This window comes from Anastrepha ludens, chromosome 2 (assembly GCF_028408465.1).
Source record: "Anastrepha ludens isolate Willacy chromosome 2, idAnaLude1.1, whole genome shotgun sequence".
NCBI lineage: Eukaryota > Metazoa > Arthropoda > Insecta > Diptera > Tephritidae > Anastrepha > Anastrepha ludens.
This window is the reverse complement of record NC_071498.1, coordinates 148,091,530-148,109,530: the sequence shown is the minus strand read 5'-3', so window position 1 is coordinate 148,109,530 and position 18,001 is coordinate 148,091,530. Positions and strand designations below refer to the sequence as shown.

At 37.5% G+C, this 18,001-nt stretch overlaps 3 protein-coding genes across 3 annotated transcripts; 2 read left to right on the top strand and 1 right to left on the bottom strand.

Moving 5' to 3' along the window:
• Positions 1-3,912: 3,912 nt before the first annotated feature.
• On the bottom strand, positions 3,913-5,318 carry LOC128855565 (Golgi to ER traffic protein 4 homolog). Its single transcript, XM_054090568.1, has 2 exons — positions 4,771-5,318; positions 3,913-4,695 (listed from the first exon to the last, which is right to left on the bottom strand). The coding sequence occupies exons 1-2, from the start codon at positions 5,137-5,139 to the stop codon at positions 4,027-4,029; spliced, it is 1,038 nt and encodes a 345-aa protein (XP_053946543.1). The 5' UTR covers positions 5,140-5,318; the 3' UTR covers positions 3,913-4,026.
• Positions 5,319-5,403: 85 nt separating this feature from the next.
• Positions 5,404-6,998, top strand: LOC128855564 (BTB/POZ domain-containing protein KCTD9). Its single transcript, XM_054090567.1, has 3 exons — positions 5,404-5,422; positions 5,479-6,075; positions 6,226-6,998. The coding sequence occupies exons 2-3, from the start codon at positions 5,482-5,484 to the stop codon at positions 6,670-6,672; spliced, it is 1,041 nt and encodes a 346-aa protein (XP_053946542.1). The 5' UTR covers positions 5,404-5,422; positions 5,479-5,481; the 3' UTR covers positions 6,673-6,998.
• Positions 6,999-7,624: 626 nt separating this feature from the next.
• LOC128855563 (methenyltetrahydrofolate synthase domain-containing protein) lies at positions 7,625-17,454 on the top strand. The gene is made up of 8 exons (XM_054090566.1): positions 7,625-8,331; positions 14,759-14,932; positions 15,012-15,212; positions 15,341-15,516; positions 15,765-16,106; positions 16,178-16,246; positions 16,307-16,520; positions 16,645-17,454. The coding sequence occupies exons 1-8, from the start codon at positions 8,226-8,228 to the stop codon at positions 16,971-16,973; spliced, it is 1,611 nt and encodes a 536-aa protein (XP_053946541.1). The 5' UTR covers positions 7,625-8,225; the 3' UTR covers positions 16,974-17,454.
• Positions 17,455-18,001: the final 547 nt, after the last annotated feature.

Genomic DNA, 18,001 nt, shown 5'->3' with positions numbered 1-18,001 from the left:
GACATCAAATTTCCTTCCGAATGAAACTGTGGGTATCAGGTCATCTTTAGGTGCCAAAAACAGTGGATACTGCTCCGACAGCAACTTAAAGATTTCTCTGTGTCCCGAAGCTCCATCTTCGTGCCAGAAACCATATTTATGGAGTCTACACATAGCTTTTATTGCTTCCTGTTGTATCTTAAGATCCAGGGGGAGCAAATCAAGCATAGCATTTAGGGCATCTCCAGAGGTTGTACTCATGGCACCCGTGATGCATAAACATACACTTCTTTGCAGCGTGTATAGTTCCCGGATTGTGGACTTAACCATGCTCCGTCGCCACCAGACCACAGAAGCGTAAGTGATGATTGGTCTGATAAGTGCCGTGTATATCCATAGGACCACAGCAGGTTTCAGACCCCAAGTTTTGCCAAAGGCTCTACGGCATTGCTGAAAAATCTTCAATGCACGATTCACCTTCAGTGAAACGTGTGTCTCCCAAGTCAGCTTCTTATCCAAGATTACTCCTAGATATTTAACTTCGTTGGAAAGACCAAGTGTCACACCTTTCAGTGTTGGAAGACTGAGTCCCTCCAATTTCCGTTTTCTCGTAAACAAGACTATAGTTGTTTTGTTCGGATTAACGGAAAGACCTTGTCTCATGCACCAATCATCGATTTTGTCAAGAATCCTCTGCACTTTCGTGCAAAGCCTCCTTAAGGATTTATCCGATGTTAGCGCACAGACGTCGTCCGCATATGCTTGGACGTGAAAGCCGAGTTCCTGCATCTCCACTAATAGGGAGTCTACGACGAAGCACCACAGCAGCGGAGAAAGAACACCCCCTTGGGGACATCCTTGCTTGGCCCTGACTGTGATTTGCTCGTCATCGCTCCCACCAGCGGTTAACAGCCTCTCAGAGAGCATGGAGTATATCCATTTTATAATGGCTTGATTAACTCCGTGTCGTTCGGCAGAAGAACATATCGAGTCGAAAGTGGCATTATCAAAAGCCCCCTCAATGTCCACGAACACGCCCATTGTGTATTCGTCAGCTTCCAGCCCAGCTTCAATCTTGCTAACAAGGTCGTGTAAGGCTGATTCACATGATTTTCCACTCTGGTAAGCGTGTTGATTTCTACTAAGTGGACTTCTCGGCAATACCCCCACTCGAATATGTTTCTCCACCACTCGTTCCAGACTTTTCAACATGAACGATGTCAAACTGATTGGTCTGAAACTTTTTGCTAGGGAATAGTCATCTTTTCCTGGTTTCGGAATAAATACTACTCTTACGCGTCGCCATTGGGATGGTATATAACCAAATGCAAGACAGGCTGTGAAGATCCTTTTCAGGGCCTCAATCAGGCTGTCTCCTCCTTTTTTAAGCATTGCTGGATATATTCCGTCAGGTCCAGGGGACTTAAAGTTCTCAAAGGAAGATAAGGAAAACCTTATCGATTCCCTTGTCACTATCCGACTAGCAATATACCAGCTGTACCTAGAGGTTCCACCGTTGCCACCGTTGTTGTTCATGCCACTCTCAACTTCAGAGATAGTTCTACTACCCGGAAAGTGAGTTTCGAGTAGAGCATTAAACGTTTCCGATTTGGAAATGGTGTATGAACCATCAGGTTTTCGAATGGAATCCAGCCTTACTGAGCGGTCTAAATGAAGGACCTTACAAAGTCTCGCTGTTTCCCTCATTTCTTCGACGTTACTGCAGAAATTTCTATAGGATTCAAGTTTGGCTTGCCGTACTTTTTTCTTATATTCTCTCTGTGTAAGTCGATGATTGGCCCAGTCCTCTTCTGTTTTGGTCTTCAAGGCCTTATTAAGAAGTTTCCTGGACCGTACACGAAGCTTCGACAGTTCAGGGTTCCACCAAGGAACCGCTTTCCCCTGTCTGCTTTGCCTGAGTGGACACAGTTCCTCAAAGCAATTGATTAAAGTACCTTCTAATTTCTTAGTCGCATCTTCAATCATTTCTGCTGATTTGAGTTTTTTCAGGTTTGGTAATCGCTCTGTTACAAGCTCACCATACCTGTCCCAGTCCACATTTCGAGGATTCCTACCGGAAGGTATTGATATTGTGTCAATTCCCAGTCGGAATTCGATAAGACGATGATCAGAAAGAGAGTCCTCCTCCAAAACTCGCCATCGGTTGATTTGATTTCCAACTGACCTATTGGTAAGTGTTAAATCAATCACCTCTTGTCTCCTTCTGGTCACAAAAGTTGGTTTGTTACCAGTGTTTTGAATGACCAAATCGGATGACAGGATAAAATCCAGTAGCTTGAGACCTCTGGGGTTGCATTTGCTGCTTCCCCACACAATGTTCTGTGAATTTGCGTCACAGCCCACTATTAGCCCCAGATTATTGGATTCTGCGTACTTGACCACTTCTCTTAGCTCCCTCGAAGGAGGTGGCTGTAAAGAGTCGTAGGGTAGGTAGGCCGAAACTATAATAGCTTCGACACTGTTCCCACTTTTCAAGTACTTTATTTTTGCAGCAACGATATCTCCGGAGCATAGCTCTTTTAACATCGTGTGTTCGATCAACCTCGGCATGATAATACATGCTCGCGGTCTCACATTCCCTTCACAATGAAGTATTTGTCCCCACGACATAGCACTTAGACCACAGATACGCTTGTGACATACCCATGGTTCTTGTATAAGTATTATGTGTGGGTTTGTTTGCAGTTTTGCATGCCTACGGCACAAGAGTTCCGACATAAATATTATTGAGATGGGATATTCGTAAAAACCAAGAGCAGCATGAAAAGGTAATACTAAATTTTTATCAGTCCATATGCTGCTACCATATGAGCTACTTCATTGCCTTTGAGTTTGTTCAATTACAAAAATTAGCAGTTGGCCCAAATTAAATTTTAACAAAATGCGCGTGTGCATATATAATTGGGTCCGTACCGAATTTAACACTTCTTGAGGGGGGGGTATTGTAATCGCTACGGGGCCGAACCGACAGGTCCTCACTAAAGTACACGTAGAATCGGGAAGATAGCGAATTCCGCTTTAAAATTTTTGCCACATTTTCATGAGTAGTTATACTAACAATTTTTGCAAAAAAAAGCGATTTTTTTGAATTTTCACAGAGGTGTTCCCCCTTAACTTCGTAAGCTATGAAATTATTTGTGAGCGTTTTCGTATATGAACAAAAATTAATACCTACATATGTTTACTCGTACATGTCACTCATAATAAAGAAAAAACTTGAATAAATATGCAGAAATTTCGTTTAAAAAATATGTGGAGATATCTATTTATTAGCAGTAACTCATTAGATAAAAATGTGTCCTTAGTTCAAATTAGGAAACTGTTCGACACTTTTTTTTGGATTATGACACCTGCATCAATCAAATGAGTCATGTAAAATGCCACACATATTCTGTCATTACCCATACAATGTGTAATGGGGGAACTCCGAAAAACATAGTGATCGTGGAAGCTTTGAGCGTTTCTTAATGGAAAATGTTGGTAATGTTAAGGTGAAATGGATGCCGTTATATTATTGTTCTTAACAGATGGAAATACGCCTTCGTTTGTTTTAAGGCAGGGGTTTCGATGTCTTGATTTTTTTGGATATGAAAAACGATTGAACCCGCGTTACGTACATATACATATCGTCATATGAATTCAAAAAAGCCCCAAGTTACAAAAAATTCAAAATCGACTTTTTAGTTGATTATTATGCACCGTATCATTATACATGTTCCTTTAAAATTTTATAATCCAACAACCAATAATGACGTTGGTATAAACAAAATTCGAAAAGCCGGTGACGGTGACGGTGAATAAAATATTTTCATTTTAAAAGGTTTTTTGCTTCTCCTGTAAAATTTTTAAAATGTAACTTAGGGCTTTTTTGATTTCATGTGACGATATGTAACATATTTATATGATACAATATTTAACATATAAAAGTTAAATGTATTATTTATTGAAGCTTATTTTTTCACACAAACATAATAAAACATAAATCCTCCTTCCAAAGTCCAATCATGTAGCAATATTCATTAGATGCTAGTCCAAATCAGTGGCATTCGCTGCACCTCCAATGCGGCTGCGTGCATCCGTGCATGGCCTTGGATGCTGACCATTTTCGCTTTCATCGTCATCGTCGTCAAATCCTTGGAATAATCTAGTAAACAAGTCGCCGAACATGCCACCCATTAAACCCCCACCGGCCGCTGAAGGTGGTGGTGCAACACCAAAGAAGTGTATTCCAATTTTCACCAAATACTTCTCAAATGATGAATCCCTATTCAAACTGGGTTTATACAAATCGCATAAAGTACGAAAAGCATCATTCCGTCCTGTATCGATGCAACGAAACAGGAAGAATACGAAATTCAATAGTGGTTGTTTAAAGGGAGCTTCTTTACGCCTAATATCCGGATGATTTATGACGAAAGAGGTAAACGTATTTTCAGCAGTTTTGCGGTCCTTCAAACACAGCTGCTGTAGTACTGCTTGCACTATGAATAAGTCCAATTCGCTGTCGTAGCCTTTGTTTTTGTGAATCTTGATTAAAATGCGGCCGCAAAGATTTCCATCACGACTAAGTAAAAAGTGGTGGCGAGCTTGCTCATAATTTCCCTCAGCCCAAAATACTTGAGCGATGGCTTTATGCATATTAGGATGACCCAATGTGATGCCGGACATATCGCTACTCCATTTGATTGCACGACTCTAGCAATAGAAATTGCGTTCAAACATTGATTAAAAGTAGAACAAATGCGAAGGAAGCAATATAACGATACTCACTACCAAAGTCTCGCGCTCAACTGTTGTAGCGCTAAGCCGTCCAATAATAGTACCCAAACGGTCAATCCATAAGTCACCGTCACTATTGGAATCTGATTCAGCACTACCACGCTTCTCTAAGGTGTCGATGAGCAGTAGAGCTAAGTCAGCAGCACTGGTCTCCTGCTGCTTGGAAACAAGCTTCATTGCACCGCTCCACAATAACTCCAAGCAGTCGGTGTATTTCTGTTGACCGGTGTAGCGAAAATACAATGTACGGTACATTTGATGTGCTTCATAGTAGTTGCCCGACTCAATTGAATTTTCCAACTTAACAAGCACACGGCCCACGCCACGTTGTCCTCCACGATCGACTGCAGTTGCGGTCATAGTTGCTGTAGGAGTGTAGAAATAGCTTTAAATTAAAATTCTCCGTCTTTAATGGCTTTGCGACACCTCGAATTATACACTTTGCGAAAATTTGCCAGTGTTCAGTGAACTTATAACACATCTGTTCGACACTCACCGCAGTGTTATACATTTGGCGCTTTTGACGTTTCTATGACATACTGCGAAAAATGAAATTGAATAACAAGAAAAAAATGGCATATACTAATATATATATACATAAATATGTATGCATGCTCAAGTTCTCTGTCTATCTGTTTATACAGTTTGTTTATCTCCTATCTTTTGTAAATATATTATAAAAATAGAGGTAATTTTCAGAAAATGGAGCAACTAGCAACCAGTAGCTATAAATCTGGAGCAAGTACACATTCTCCATTGAAATCGGACCAATCACCGGTCGAAATGGAACCTTCCACAGAAGTGGTGCGTGAAAGTGATGCCAAATTCCCTGCATCAAAGTGGGTGAAGTTGAATGTAGGTGGAAAGGTGTATGTGACTACCTTATGTACACTGGTTAGTAAGGAGCCTGATAGTATGTTGGCACGCATGTTTTCGCAGGACGGCATGTTGCCTAGTGAGCAGGATGAACAAGGTGCGTATCTTATAGATCGCAGTGCCCACTACTTTGAACCAATAATCAATTATCTGCGACATGGACAACTGATTGCTGACGCTAATGTTAGCTTGGAAGGTGTATTGGAAGAAGCAAGATTTTTCGGTATATATTCGCTTATTAGCCAGCTAGAGCCCCAACTTGCCCAGATCAATCGACCTATAGACGATATGCCACTTACACGTCGGGATGTTATCAAAGCGCTGATACAAACTCCCCATGCTAGTGAACTGCGTTTCCAGGGCGTGAATTTGGCTGGTGCCGACTTGCGGAAGCTAGATTTCCGTAATATAAATTTTAAGGTAGGCGACATTATCTCTGGCAGTATACAAAAATGGTTTCCAATATGTAACTTTAAATCAACCTTTAATTGTAATTAAAAGCCAACTCTTTATATTACGGTACACTATAAAATTTATAATTTATTTAATTTTGATCAATTTTATTTATAGTATGCATGCATGCAACGGTGTAATTTATCGCATGCAAATCTGACTTATTGCTGTTTGGAACGTACCGACTTGGCTTTTGCGAATTTGGAGTGTTCGCAACTAGTATCGGTGAAGGGTTTGTGCGCCAATATGGAGGGTGCGAACCTGCGCGGTTGCAATTTCGAAGATCCGACCGGTGTACGTACGAATTTGGAAGGTGTAAATTTAAAAGGTGCTTGTTTAGAAAGTAGCAATATGGCAGGAATAAATCTGCGTGTCGCCAATTTGAAAGATGCTAACATGAAGAATTGTAATTTGCGTTCAGCTGTTCTTGCCGGCGCAGATTTGGAACGTTGTAACCTATCGGGCAGTGATTTGCAAGAAGCAAATTTGCGTGGTGCCAATTTGAAGGATGCCGAATTGACGCTTATGGTGACACCATTGCACATGGCTCAGGCCATACGATGAGGTGTGGCTACTTTGAATGTTACAATTCCCTACCTTAATTTTCCTGTGATTTGAAATGCTATCGATTTCTTGCTTGTGCTTAAAATTTGGTATGCAGCAAATAAAAAATTAAAAAATAAAAAAATAATCCGGCTCAGCTAAGGAAGAAACATAATAGTGATAGTCTGTAAAAGCATCATAAATATAACAATTAGAAATTAAGAACTTTCATATAAACATTTACACATGACTGAAAAAATTTGCATTCAGCCGTTGTTTTTTAATTACATATGGCCATATTACCGCATCTTAATAATAATAAAGATATGTAACTTAACATATATACATATACGTACATATAACTTGCTTTTTTTTTTGTATAGAATTTTTCATCATACACATCTACGTGTGGAAAGTCATGAACTTGTCCAAATTAAATTCTATATAATAAAATACGTAAAAGTATTAATGCTGCATATGCACAATAGAGACATAATTGGGACTCGAGATTTCGAGAGTTTTATAATTCAGAATTATATTAATTGTAGGTTTCTATTCTAATTTCTAATACTTTATTGTATATTCCTAATATTTCTAACAAATTGAATAAGAAAGTCTAATTACAATTCTTCCACTTCATAATATGAAGAGGGATTCATACAAATTATTGTATTCTATAATTATGATGCATATAAAGTTGAAAAATAAATTATTTTCTTCTTTTATTGATTAATCAATCGAGAATTAATTCGCAAATATTTGACACACCTTGTGCAACGGCAATTCAAACTTGGCCGTACTTTCCTATTGCTAACCTAACAGTAGAGCGGTCATTTCATTTCAACATGCGTAATAATAGGCACTCCTCAGTTAGCGCTCTACTGTTTTCCCACTCATACTCACGTTGATCTTACCACACTGAAGAGGTGAGAATTCATAAAGAACACTTCGCTAGGTAGTCGGAAAGAAATTTGGTGAAAATCGTCACAGTTCGTTCCAGCTCTGCATCGCACAGACAAGAAATTCTATTTCTGCAGCTGACGTGATATTTCTGTCAACCCCCCCAAAAAAAAAACAAATTTTCTCTCGTTGAAATAACTAAAAGCAGTCAAAAAGTCGCACGACGAGATTCTTGTGCTAACAACTTTCGCGTTCATAACTCTTTGCGAATTAGTTCAGAAGTCGAGTAAGAATCACATTCCGCCAACTCCATCTTCGGAGGAATTGAAAAAAAAGTTGGAAAAGAAAATACGAAAGGCGGCTACTAACTTCCTCTGGAGTGTAGCAGCGTAAAAAGGACGTAGATATAAACATTATTGTACAAATACGAGTACAGTACGTCCAGTACCGCTGGTGGAAAGAGCACAACAACAAAGAGAATATCGAACGGGACGAGTGCCGCTACGTACGATAGGAAAGGCGAAAAACGTGGTTTTTTGCTTTGATAGCAACCCAGCAGAAAATTGTCAAATTATAGGAAAAGAAAATTATTGAGTGATTTTCGCGCCGCTTTGTGACGAAAGTAATACATTGAAAACGTCGCAAGCTCGTTAACAAAAAAAAAAAAACAAAAAATGGAAAATCAAAACAATGTCACTGCTGTAGCTACTGCTGCCGTCCCAGATGCAGCAAATGCTGAAGGAAACGGATCGAGTGCTATTCAGGAAGTCTCTTCGACAAGTAAGTTGATGAAAATATTGTAGTATATGTATTTATATTCTTTTTGAATCGAGTGTGGTGGGAAATTATGATATTCGTTGCTATAAAATGGGCGGTGAATAAGCGAATATATGTACATATGTAAATATATATGAATATGAAGCATACTGCGGCGGGGTGACGTAAATATAATTGAATTAATTTTTTTCTTTTTTGGCATTTTTATCGCTTTAAAATAGGTAGTTTTATTATAGATTGGCAAGGTCATTGGTTGCATTTGGTTGCGTTATTTTATAACTCGGGGGTTGATTTGTACGTAAATGCTATGTATACATATATATGTACATAGACATGCACATACTCCCTAGAAAAAAGGTATACATTTTTTTTTTTTTTTTAATAACCGCAGAAAAAACATGGGAAAAATCGGTTTCCTATCAACTTTGAACTTCGCGTTTCATCTACACGACATGGAAATTTATTGACGCACAAGATACAGATTAAAATTTTGTAATTAATTATTTATATGCATTAATTTATATATACATATTTAAGGAGCGCGAAAGTCAGCACCCATCTTTTCACTCTATTAAATCAGGTTTTCATCACGAAAACTAATTTATAGGTTGTGAAGGTAGTTATATGCTCAGGACTATATTCAGGTTATATCCAATTCAAGCTCTCTATTTTTGCTTGAATTAACGGGAATGTACATCATTTGCTTTTTGATGTGACGTAATTCGCAGCCAGACAAATTTTTTGTATTACGCGTTACTAACATCTTTTTTTCACAAAGCAGATATTGCAATAATTAGCTACTAGGGTATTAAAATAGTTTGCTGCTTAAAGTTATTTAAATTAAAACTAAAATTTAAGTTAGCATCACTATTGCAACCGAACGCATTTCATCTTCATCATGTGCTCATTAAAGGCATAGTTCGTTTGGTGGCTTCAAAATACAGCCGAACCTGTCTTAAGCCGTGAATCTTACTTAAATTGACATGCGCGCAACCAAGGAGGGAGGTGATTTTTGGTAAAAATAGTGAAAAGTACGAAACCAAATTTCAAATTCAAATGTGTCTCTTTAAGTACACTAACGGGATCCAGGACAGAATCAAAAGTTACGAGTATAACTTGTCCAGGCAAAATAGTAGAGAAAAGGATTTTTTAACAATCACTGTTCTCAGAAGAAAATTATTGATAAAAACATTTTTTTTTATTATCCGGAACAATAATTTGACCCAGAACGAAAAGGAAAATATCTGGCGCTAATCAAGTGGGAGGAAGTGTAGATAAAAATACGATGTTCAAGAACGGTTGAATGGCACAGCACATGTTTACATTATATTTACGCTCCCACGCTGCAAAAGATTTTAGGAAAATTATCCGAAAACGACGAGAAGTCGAAATCAAATTACAGTGCTTTTTCGTCTTATTGTTTCAGAAGATTTTATAACGAATGCACAGAAGAATGAACACTCTTTTAATGCTTTGATTTAGTTAGTTATTTAAGTCTTGGAGATCGAAGTTATTATTGTTGTTGTTGTAAAAGTTTACCAAACCTGCCAGGGCGGTGAAGTTACCGATCGTCTTCGTCTAACGGTAGACCCAGAAAACGTGCCTCGGTGTACCAGATAGGGCTAGTTTACTGGAGCAACAGCACTTGGTCGGGAAAAACTCGAGTCGTTTCGGTAACGTAGAACCGGCTGCCATGGGAATGTTATTGTCGATCGATACTGTGCATACAAAAACTTGCTTTGAAGATATCACCGGTCTCACAAATTTTTTATAGACCAGAAGCAAAAAAACAAAAAAAAAAAAAAACAAGACTCATCATGACAATGAACCTTTGAAGCAAGAAATTATGGAATTGGTTACATTACTTAGATTTTTATTGAAAACGGCGCACATTTTTTTTGGACTGTTTTCGGATACCTACCTATTTCTCATATTTCTTTTATCGAGCTTCTTTGCTGATTATGAAGTGTTTCTTCTTGGCCTTTGTCTATGTATTGTACATATGTATGTATGTATGTACATTCAAAAGCGCGAATTCTTTTTTCGTTTTTCGTTTTGTTTTTAGCAAATTTTCATGTATCATCATCATTGCCGAGTTTCACAACGTTCAACTCACTGAATCAAATATGAATATATTTGCACTTACATACATTTAATTAGATTTTCGTTCATATATACTGTTATTTATGAATCATGAGTTTTTGACACTTGGTTCCGTTGGACTGCAAATCATACTCGCTGGTCCATCACTTACACTCATTTGTTGTTACCAATTTCTTTGGTAGAATTACTGTTTCTGAACCCAAATCAAACGGTACGTAGGTAGATTTCTAATAAACAATTACCATACTCTCACAAGAGTATCATCTCTTCTCTCTGAATATTTTTATCTTATGGTATTTGAGTGCTTTTGGATAAGAAGTTCAATTCTAATGGAGTTTAATGTGTATGTATGTGGATTTGCATGTGCATACATACATATGACCACTGTCTTGTCAATAGGAACGTGGTGTGGTGTACGTACAGCACAACTCAACGAAAAGTGGTTGACTATAATATTTCGTACAACGCTTTGTATGGTTTGTTGATGATTCGCGCGTATGATTCGCTCATCGTTGATGAATGCCAACAACATTGCAAGCTCTATGTCATTTTTTCCATTTGCTTTTCGTTGACTATCATTAACAATTCCTAATAGAAATGAGCGCGCGCACACATACGGACATCGCAAAAACAAATATGTATGTATGTATAAGTTTTTAACTTATTCAATTCTTCACTCTTTGGTTCCATTTAAAAACTATATGTACTATATATTATATTAATTTTTCTTTTTTTTGTAATATTTCCATTGTTTCGGCTGGGGTTTAGACAAATATTTTTAGAGTTATTTCAATACCGATTATAATATTCTGGCTTCATAAGTTTTTGTCGCATTACATACTACATATTATATGTGAGTACATAAGTAAATATTTATATGTACTTATGTATATGTATTTGTAGTATACGCTATGTTATGATGTGCTTAGTGTACTAATTATTTGAAATATTGAAATTGTTTTTCGGATAAATGGTGCTCTATATTTAAGCAAATCTAGTTAGTGCCATTGATTGCTGGACCGGTGTATGATAAATTATCATTCGTTTGGATTCTTGAAATTGTTTTAACTTTCTATAAAGTTGAGGTGACAAAATCATGATTTTGTTTACGCTTTGGGGTGGTTTATGGTGTGAGCGGCCAGGTTTTTTGTTCGAAGGTCGTACAGTGGTGGGCAATTAAATAGAGACACAATTGGTGGCCTAGTTTACACTGGTCTATTTTTTAATCTTTTCAATCAAAGATGGTTTTGTAAAATAACATTGCGGCCGCCGTAGCTGAATGGGTTGGTGTGTGACTACCATTCGGAATTCACAGAGAGAACGTAGGTTCGAATCTCGGTGAAACACCAAAATTAAGAAAACTTTTTTTCTAATAGCGGTCGCCCCTCGGTAGGCAATGGCAAACCTCCGAGAGTATTTCTGTCATGAAAAAGCTCCTCATAAAAATACGTGCCGTTCGGAGTCGGCTTGAAACTGTAGGTCCCTCTATTTGTGGAACAACAAGATGCACGCCTCAAATAGGAGGAGGAGATCGGCCAAACAATCTATAAAGGGCGTATAATTATAACATAAATATAATTATCACACTTCCCAGTGCATCTTGAAAAATTGGTCACAAAAGTTGTTGTTGTATCAGCTCATTAATCACCGACGGTCTAGACGATCTCATGCATGTATCGAATGTTATTGCTTTTACAACAACAGGTTAGGTCTAGAGGTAGAGAGGACCCTAACAAATTAAATAAACCAACTCAGCCACTCAAGAGTTACCCTTTATTATACTAAAATTGGATGGGTTATAAAACTCCTACAAAGAAGTTCAAAAAGTTGTAAATTTTAAAGGATTTTTATGAATTTTATACAAAGTTTGAAACTTCGATTCATAAGGTTTTTGTTATACAATGGACTATATTTAAAAAAAAAAGTTACACAAAAAATTGTTCATGCAGAATGTTGCGAATGTTGTAAAAAGATTAAGTTACTTAATTTTGTGAGCCCTAACCTAAATTTTTAATTATTTACAAACTTTTTTTTTTAATTATTTATGTTGTAATAAGTGTAAATATAAAACAATTTTGAGTTATTTACTTATTGTTTGTATTTAGACATTGAAAGTGAATTTCGAGTGTTAGCTGCCAATAATTTGTTCGAAATGGTGTGTAATAGTTCAGCTAATACTCTATAAATAGTTTTGTTAATGAAAAAAATATTAAATATATTTATTTTCCAATAGCTAATGCTTTACTTATGAAATACTGACTGGTGGTTAGGATTCATAACTTAAAAAAGTCATTAAATAATTTTGGTCCATGAGAGATGCACTAATTTCATTGATTAAAATGAAATGGCGAAGCCAATTAATTAGCAATTATTAAAAATTTATTTATTTATTTGTTATCCGCCTTATTTGCAAAACATTCTTAACTGCCCTCTAAACCACACACTCTGCGGTACACTAATCACCCACCGTGGGCGGTTAGCAAAAAATCCTTTATCAACGACCTGGCTTATTTAGGGAAAGATAATACTCCAAACGCCGTTTACAGGGCCAAGTTTTCCGAATCTATCGCAGACTATAACGGGTGGCAATTGGTTTTTACTGACGGGTCAAAAGGATATCACACTTCTTACGCAGTGGCGAAGGAAAATCAGGAAGTTGTTGCGTATGGCCTTCTCCTTTCATTCTGCTCGATTTTCACCGCTGAAGCAACCGCTATATTACAAGCCGTTCAATACTGCGCCAAAAGCAAGGGTAAACATATTTTGCTCCGACAGTTTGCCCTGCTTCCAAGAAGTCATCCTACCCAGCGACATATACCGACTTATTCATGAAAAGAGGCAAACAAAGTTACTTCGTGAATGGTCGTATTATAAACACCATTATTCGAACATTAACCCCAAACGTACAAAACATCCCTATCCATCATCGGTACCCACCAACCACATTACCCCATACACACGCCTCCGTATTGGGCACACCATAATAACTAGCGTACATCTATTACAGGGGGGGGTAATACATCCATCACCTGCCCTTTTTCCAAACAGTCAGTGTTCATCACCTACTGGTATCCTGCCCAGAACTTGCTTCTCAAAGACATCACCACTTCAGCAACACAGATCATCTTCAACTTTTAAAAGATGCCACTGAAGATAACATTAAAAATTTCTAAAGGACACCGAGCTACTCCGCGTAACTGATCCAACACGCATCACCAGCCAGCCTCTGCTGCTAGCGCTGCGTTTACTTGAGTTTACTTATAATTTTATTATCATGCAAGCTTTTAAAAATAAAAATAAATAAATAATTTATTAAATAAAAATCTTAAATTGCAATTACTCAAACTGGTCCGAAATTTCAATTAATTAATGTAATTTCCAATATATTTGTGCAAACTAGCATTGCAACCAGTCTTTCTTGCTCTTTTCTTTAAAAATGTCATTATTTTTCAATCACAATAGATATGGACTGTAATTTTTCGGCAATTTCGCCATCAAAAATTTCCATAATCCGCTTAAATTATGAGAAGTAAGTCCATTTGTCAATCCGCATTAATTGTGCTCTATTCCTGAGATAATTCCGAAATAAGTCGTTAATCCCGTTAACGTCACCGTTTCTTTAGTCTATTAGGCAGGCTTCTGTTGTAACAGTATGAGCACAAGCTGGGCACTTCTAGTTTTGTGACTCAGGCGCCTTCTGACATTTTCATTGGAATATTTGGAGTATTTTAAAACCAGTTGTGCACAATTGAGACATCCTCAATTCCGCGCCTGGAAAAGTGCTGCCGAAATTGGTTAAAACGAATGCAAAAGTGTATTGATCGTCGTGGAGAATAGCGTGGAGAAAAGCAGTAAAGCGTTTCTATTATGTTGTTGTTGTAGAAGTAATGCAAACACTACTACAACAGCGTTTTCTACCATCAACATCAATGCTTCCATTGTTGTGCCAGAAATATTACTAATCCTTGTTTTACTCACATTCTAACCCAATCAATTGTCAATGTATCCATTTTTATGCCAGAAATATTACTAAAAATTCTGTTGTTGTTGTAGTAGCATAAACATTCCCCATACTTATATACGGGGAATGCTGCTGGAGTGACAGTCCCTGGCCGGATATAAATCCGGGTCGTTTCGGTAACGTAGAACCGACTGTCGTGGAAACGACTAAAATTTCTCGTTTTAGTCGCCTTTTAACACAATTAAATAAAATCATACAATAAAGTGTCATGTAAATATTTTTTTTATTTAAGTTTTCTTACAAATTTTACTTATCAATATCTTTTTTATTTTCTATAATTTTTCTTATTTTTCTTACATATTTTAGCGAATGTTCCCGCTGAGCCAACAAAACGCTCACTGCGTGTCCAAACCTGGAAGAAGATTCAAGACAACAAATGCGGTGTCGGTTTCAACGCCATTTTCAATCGTATACCTGGATTCGTGGATAGCGACAAGGCTGCCAAACTTCTCTCCGAGACCGAGGAATTCAAGAAAGCGCGTAAGTACATCAGTTTAAAGCCATTTTCAGATTTGCATGAAGATCGAAATACCGATTTATATAAATTTTTTTTTTGTAGAAAACATTAAGGTCAATATCGATCGGGCTTTGCACTCGGTAAAATTGGAAACCCTTCTTGCTGGCAAAACATTGTATCTACCCGCCACTCGGGACTCTAAAGCCATCTATTTGAAAGTTGATGTGCCTGCTGACGCTACTGACGACCAGAAAAAAGAAATTCTAAATGTGCAGGATATATCGCAACATCGCACGGAAATTAGTAAGTAAATAAGCTCTTTTCGCTTTTCCTTGGTTTTATGCCCAAACAAAATTCATTACAAATACAATATTTTACAAGTAATATAATTATTCGTGTGTATACTTTGTTGTTGTCATTTGTTTGTGTAGCCTTGGAGAACAAAGTCAAGCTGGATATGGTAGTGATTGGCTCGGTTGTGGTGTCACGTGATGGTTACCGCATTGGGCGTGGTAACGGTTTCGCCGATCAGGATATTGGCTTGCTTAACGAAATCGGTTCAATTACACCAGACACAGTAATTGCTACGATTGTACATGATTTACAGGTATGTAACGTAGAATGGGTGAGCACTTAATAAGAAAAATACACATGCACACACACATTTATATAGATATCTCTGAATAGAACTAAGCAAATACAATGCATTTCAAGTTTTTGTTGTTAACCTTAAGTTCAGCGCAGCAATAGTATTCGCCTCTGAGTTGATAAGCTATGCAATGTGCGTCTGCATACGAGCTGCATCAATACTCGGAATATTTATAATGCATGCAATTATTATGTCTTTGTTTTTAGGTTGTTGATAGCCTGCCAAAAGAGCTGTTTCAAAAATATGATACACCCGTTGATTTGATTGTAACACCAACAGAAGTCATACATGTCTCTAAGCGATTGGAGCGCCCGGCTGGCATTTTCTGGCATTTGCTGTCGGAACGTCGCCTTAAGATTGTGCCTGTACTGCAAGTGTTTAAGGAGAACGAAGAGAAGGCCGGCAAAGTAATTGTGCTGAAGGCAGAGGATACTGACATCGAACAAAACCAAAAGGCGCGTAACCGTCGTCGTGGACCATTCCGTCGACGATTTGGACGCCGTAATCAGCGTCGCGCCATCTCGCAAACCGATACCGAACAACAGGGTGTATGTTTATATCTAAATTTTACATCATGAATCAGCTTTAATTCATATTTATTTGATTGTATTCCAAATAGCAAGATCAGCAAAAGCGCAATCCACGCCGAAATCGCCGTTTCGCTAACCGAAGAAGACGACCAACAAAGGTAAAATAAAAAAGGTTCACAAAATTTCCGTATGATACAATTCTTATTTCCATTTGTTAGTCTGAAGGCGATCAATCAGGCGTTGAAGGTAAAAGCCAGGAGCGCAAGGCTGCCGGCGGCGATCGCAGGCAACAACAACAGCGCGTACGTAAGAATCGTCTTGCTCGTGACTTTTGCATCAAACTTTCGAATATTACGCGCGATGTGCGTGTAAAGGATGTGAAGTCAGAATTGCGAAAGCGTGAATGTAACCCGCTCTACATTTCATGGAAAGGTAAGCCGAACTAGTTTTGCGCTCCATAGTTACGCAGCAGCAATAGGCAATCCTTTCGCCTTTTCAAAATATCTTAGTTGTATGCGTATTGAGAACAATTTTTTTGTGTTTTGTGTTCTTTAAGGCCAATTTGGTAAATGTTATTTACATTTCGGCAATCGCAATGGCACACCCAGCACTGAAGATGAAATAAACAAGGTACTCCAGTCGTTGAATGACTTGTCGCTGACAGTGACCACCGGTGGTGGTGCAGCCGCTGGCAATGACAGTGGAGCTGAAGGAGATGCTGCACAACCGCAACAGACAAAGACTGTAACGGTCAATGTGGAGCTGCTAAAGTTTGACGAAAAGAAGGCCGAAGGTGGTAGCGGTGCTGCTGCCAATGGTGATGCAGCCGCAGGCGGTGATGCTAGCTCTGCTCGCATTGAGTCCGTCGACACCACCACTGTATAGTATGAACTACGTGCTGTTTTGAAACGGCTGTACTTTTGGTTGGGACATTTGGAATCGTGCGTTCAACGAGAGAAAATTGTTTAACATTCATTTATTCCTCCACCACTACCCGCCCCTACATATGCATATATTTGCCTTTTCCTTTTCATAACATATAATGCAACTACGCACGTTTCTTAATTTGCCCATGGCGTATGCCAAACGGTTGTTTTTTTACATATTTAAAAATAACGTCAAAATAAAACAATGATTAGAAAAGATTTTTGCTCCGTTCCGAGCGATGCATTTGTTTGTTATTTAAATATATGACTTTGTATTCTTTAAATTTTTTACAAAATTTCTTTGCATTGCGTAGATAAAAAAATACTCGTACAATTATTAACTGGCGCGCACGTTTTTTAACTTATTTGTATAATGAAATCATGAAGATAACTAGCAAAATATAAAATAAAATAATTTGGAAAAAAATAAAAATAAAAAATAAGGGAAAATGCAACAAAAATAAATTCCGAAAAAAACAAAAAAAAAATTGAAGAAAATAACAGGCATTAATTCTCAACGCAATTTCCAAATGTCCTGTACCAATTTGAAAAGCGGAAGTTACACTGCATTTGCAGTATGGACCGTCGCATACGTTTTTTTATAAGAAAATCTACATAAAAAAAATATAAAAAAATGTTTGTGAAAAAACAAAACAAAAAACAACAATGGTATATTGAACTAACAAAGGAAACATTTACATGAAACTTCTGCGTTTATTTGAATTAACTTAAAACATTTTCCCATTTTGGTGAATCTTTTTTTTTTTTTTTTGTTTTCCACCTAACAATTATAAACAAGAATACACAATTACTTTCCTTTTTTATACAAAAAAAATATTAAATAAAATATTAAATTTGTGAAACAATGAATTGAAATATAAACGAAGAATAAAACGAATATATCTTGTTTTACTCCTCGTAAATCAGCAGTGCGTCAGCAGGTGTATGAGTTTGTCAAACTTATATGTGAACGTATTAATAGCATGC

What these genes read in the sequence shown, in the direction of transcription:
- LOC128855565 (XM_054090568.1), bottom strand. Translation starts at nt 5,139, where the DNA reads ATGACCGCAACTGCAGTCGATCGTGGAGGACAACGTGGCGTGGGCCGT. An exon ending in TTGAGCGCGAGACTTTGGTA is followed by an intron (nt 4,696 to 4,770) that starts GTGAGTATCGTT and finishes TTCTATTGCTAG; the next exon opens with AGTCGTGCAATCAAATGGAG.
- LOC128855563 (XM_054090566.1), top strand. Translation starts at nt 8,226, where the DNA reads ATGGAAAATCAAAACAATGTCACTGCTGTAGCTACTGCTGCCGTCCCA. An exon ending in CGAGGAATTCAAGAAAGCGC is followed by an intron (nt 14,933 to 15,011) that starts GTAAGTACATCA and finishes TTTTTTTTGTAG; the next exon opens with AAAACATTAAGGTCAATATC. An exon ending in GAAGAAGACGACCAACAAAG is followed by an intron (nt 16,247 to 16,306) that starts GTAAAATAAAAA and finishes TCCATTTGTTAG; the next exon opens with TCTGAAGGCGATCAATCAGG.
- LOC128855564 (XM_054090567.1), top strand. Translation starts at nt 5,482, where the DNA reads ATGGAGCAACTAGCAACCAGTAGCTATAAATCTGGAGCAAGTACACAT. An exon ending in TCCGTAATATAAATTTTAAG is followed by an intron (nt 6,076 to 6,225) that starts GTAGGCGACATT and finishes TTTTATTTATAG; the next exon opens with TATGCATGCATGCAACGGTG.